The following is a 1,802-nucleotide window of genomic DNA, read 5'->3' as shown; positions in this document are numbered from 1 at the left end:
GAGAGAATAAAAGAAGAGAATTTGCCAACTTCCACATCTCCATGAACCATAGAATAATGGTGCCAGAGAAGCCCATGCTTCACAAACAAAGTTCTCATAGGTGTGGATTCAAATAATACATCAATTATTACATCAGTGGAGCCTACACTTAACATAGGCAAGGTTTCTCATTGGAATTTTCCCAAGTTGAATCTTTGAACTCTACAAAATGGATCATTACCTGGTTATGTCAATTTCATAAACTCTTAAATTTATTGGCATTGTGTGGAAGGACAGGTGGGAACCAGGAGTGCTGGGGAATGAGCTGGAAAGTTATTTAATTCTGGTTAACTCTTACTGCATGGGTTTCCCAGATGATGTTAGTGGTAAAGAATCCCCCTATCAATGTGTGAGATGTAAGTGATGTGGGTTTGACCCCTGGTTCAGGAAGATCCCCTGGAAGGTGGCATGGCAACCCACTCCAATATTCTTGCCTGGAGAATCCCACGGACAGAGGAGCCTGGTGGGCTACAGTCCATAGGGTTGAAAAGAGTAGGACAGGATTGAAACAACTTAGCCTGCTTGCATGCAGCCCTCACTGCATAACAAATCATCCCAAAACATAGTGGTTTAAAAGAATAGCAATCATTTATTTTTCTCATGAATCTGCAATTTGGGTAGGACCCCATGGGGATGGCTCATCCTTGCTTTTTGCAATTTCATCAGTTGGCAGCTGAAGAATCCACTCTATGTTGCCTCACTTGCAAGGCCAGCAAGCTGATTCTGGATGGCAGATGAAATATCAGCCAGGGGAGTGCAGCAGTGACTTCAGGTTCTCTTCATGGGGGCAACTTGGGCTTCTACTCAGGCTTCCTTACAACAGGGTGGGCAAATTCCAAGGGTAACCAATGTGGAAGAGCAAGGAGGCATTTTCCCTATCTAATCTTAGAAGTCATATGGTGTTCCTTCAACCACCTACTATTTCTCAAAGCAGTCACAAAATCCCTCCAATTTCAAGGTTAGGGACATAGACGCATAGTGCAAGGGAGAGAGATCATAAGAGGAAGTCAGATTGTAAGAAGTCAGAAAATATTGTTTTAACCATCCTTGGAAACTATAAACTACCGTATTAACAAGTTATAGTAAAATGAGGAGTAAAAATAAACTTTGTACTACCAGAACATGTGCCATATGTGTGAAAGTGTATTTCTAATCATGTTGAATGCAACTTGAAATATATTCATCTCAGCTTCTCCCCTTATATTTTTCATTCGTTCCTCATGCTTCTGCATTAGCAACTTTATTTGTTTCTCCTTTTCTGCTGGTTGTTTATGGGCATATTCCTTTTCTACTAGTTTAATTTTGTTTTGTAATTCATCAACATAGACTTTCTTCAAGTGTTCCTCCTGCTGTCTCAGCTTTTGGTCTATGTCCTTGTAAATGGGGTCAGAAAAGTAAGCCCCTTGGTTGTTCTGCACCATCTTGTCTATCAGCTCCACCAGCTCCTGCACCTGAGCTTCCTTCTCAGCCGGCTCTGTGTTCATGCTGTTACTGATGGCACAGCAGCGGTCTCCACATTCCTGGAGGAGGCTTCGTAGGTTTACATCTGCATCCTTCAAAAAGTCGCTCAGGCTCTGGTCCCCCAGTTCATCTCTGCGAGTGAATAAGATGATCATATACTTCATGGCTGCTTTCCCAAACAGATTCTTGACCAATGCCACGGTTTGCTGCTCTTCCGGTGTGTAACGGCCCAGCCTCAGGACCAAGACGATGGCGTGAGGCCCGGGACAGGAGGCGAGGACACATCGGCTGATTTCCCTGCA

The 1,802-nt window shown here is 43.5% G+C and overlaps 1 protein-coding gene across 1 annotated transcript in view; it reads right to left on the bottom strand.

The window, feature by feature from the left end:
- Positions 1-604: 604 nt before the first annotated feature.
- Positions 605-1,802, bottom strand: part of LOC104993341 (GTPase IMAP family member 7-like) — an 8,620-nt gene continuing 7,422 nt past the window's right edge. Inside the window, exon 3 of the mRNA XM_010846571.1 lies at positions 605-1,802. This exon is cut by the window's right edge and continues 40 nt beyond it. Coding sequence (XP_010844873.1) covers positions 1,152-1,802 — 651 coding nt within the window. The 3' untranslated portion in view covers positions 605-1,151.

Source organism: Bison bison, unplaced genomic scaffold, assembly GCF_000754665.1.
Source record: "Bison bison bison isolate TAMUID 2011002044 unplaced genomic scaffold, Bison_UMD1.0 scf7180017849125, whole genome shotgun sequence".
NCBI lineage: Eukaryota > Metazoa > Chordata > Mammalia > Artiodactyla > Bovidae > Bison > Bison bison.
The sequence above is the reverse complement of the archived record's forward strand: the minus strand, read 5'-3'. Positions and strand labels throughout refer to the sequence as shown.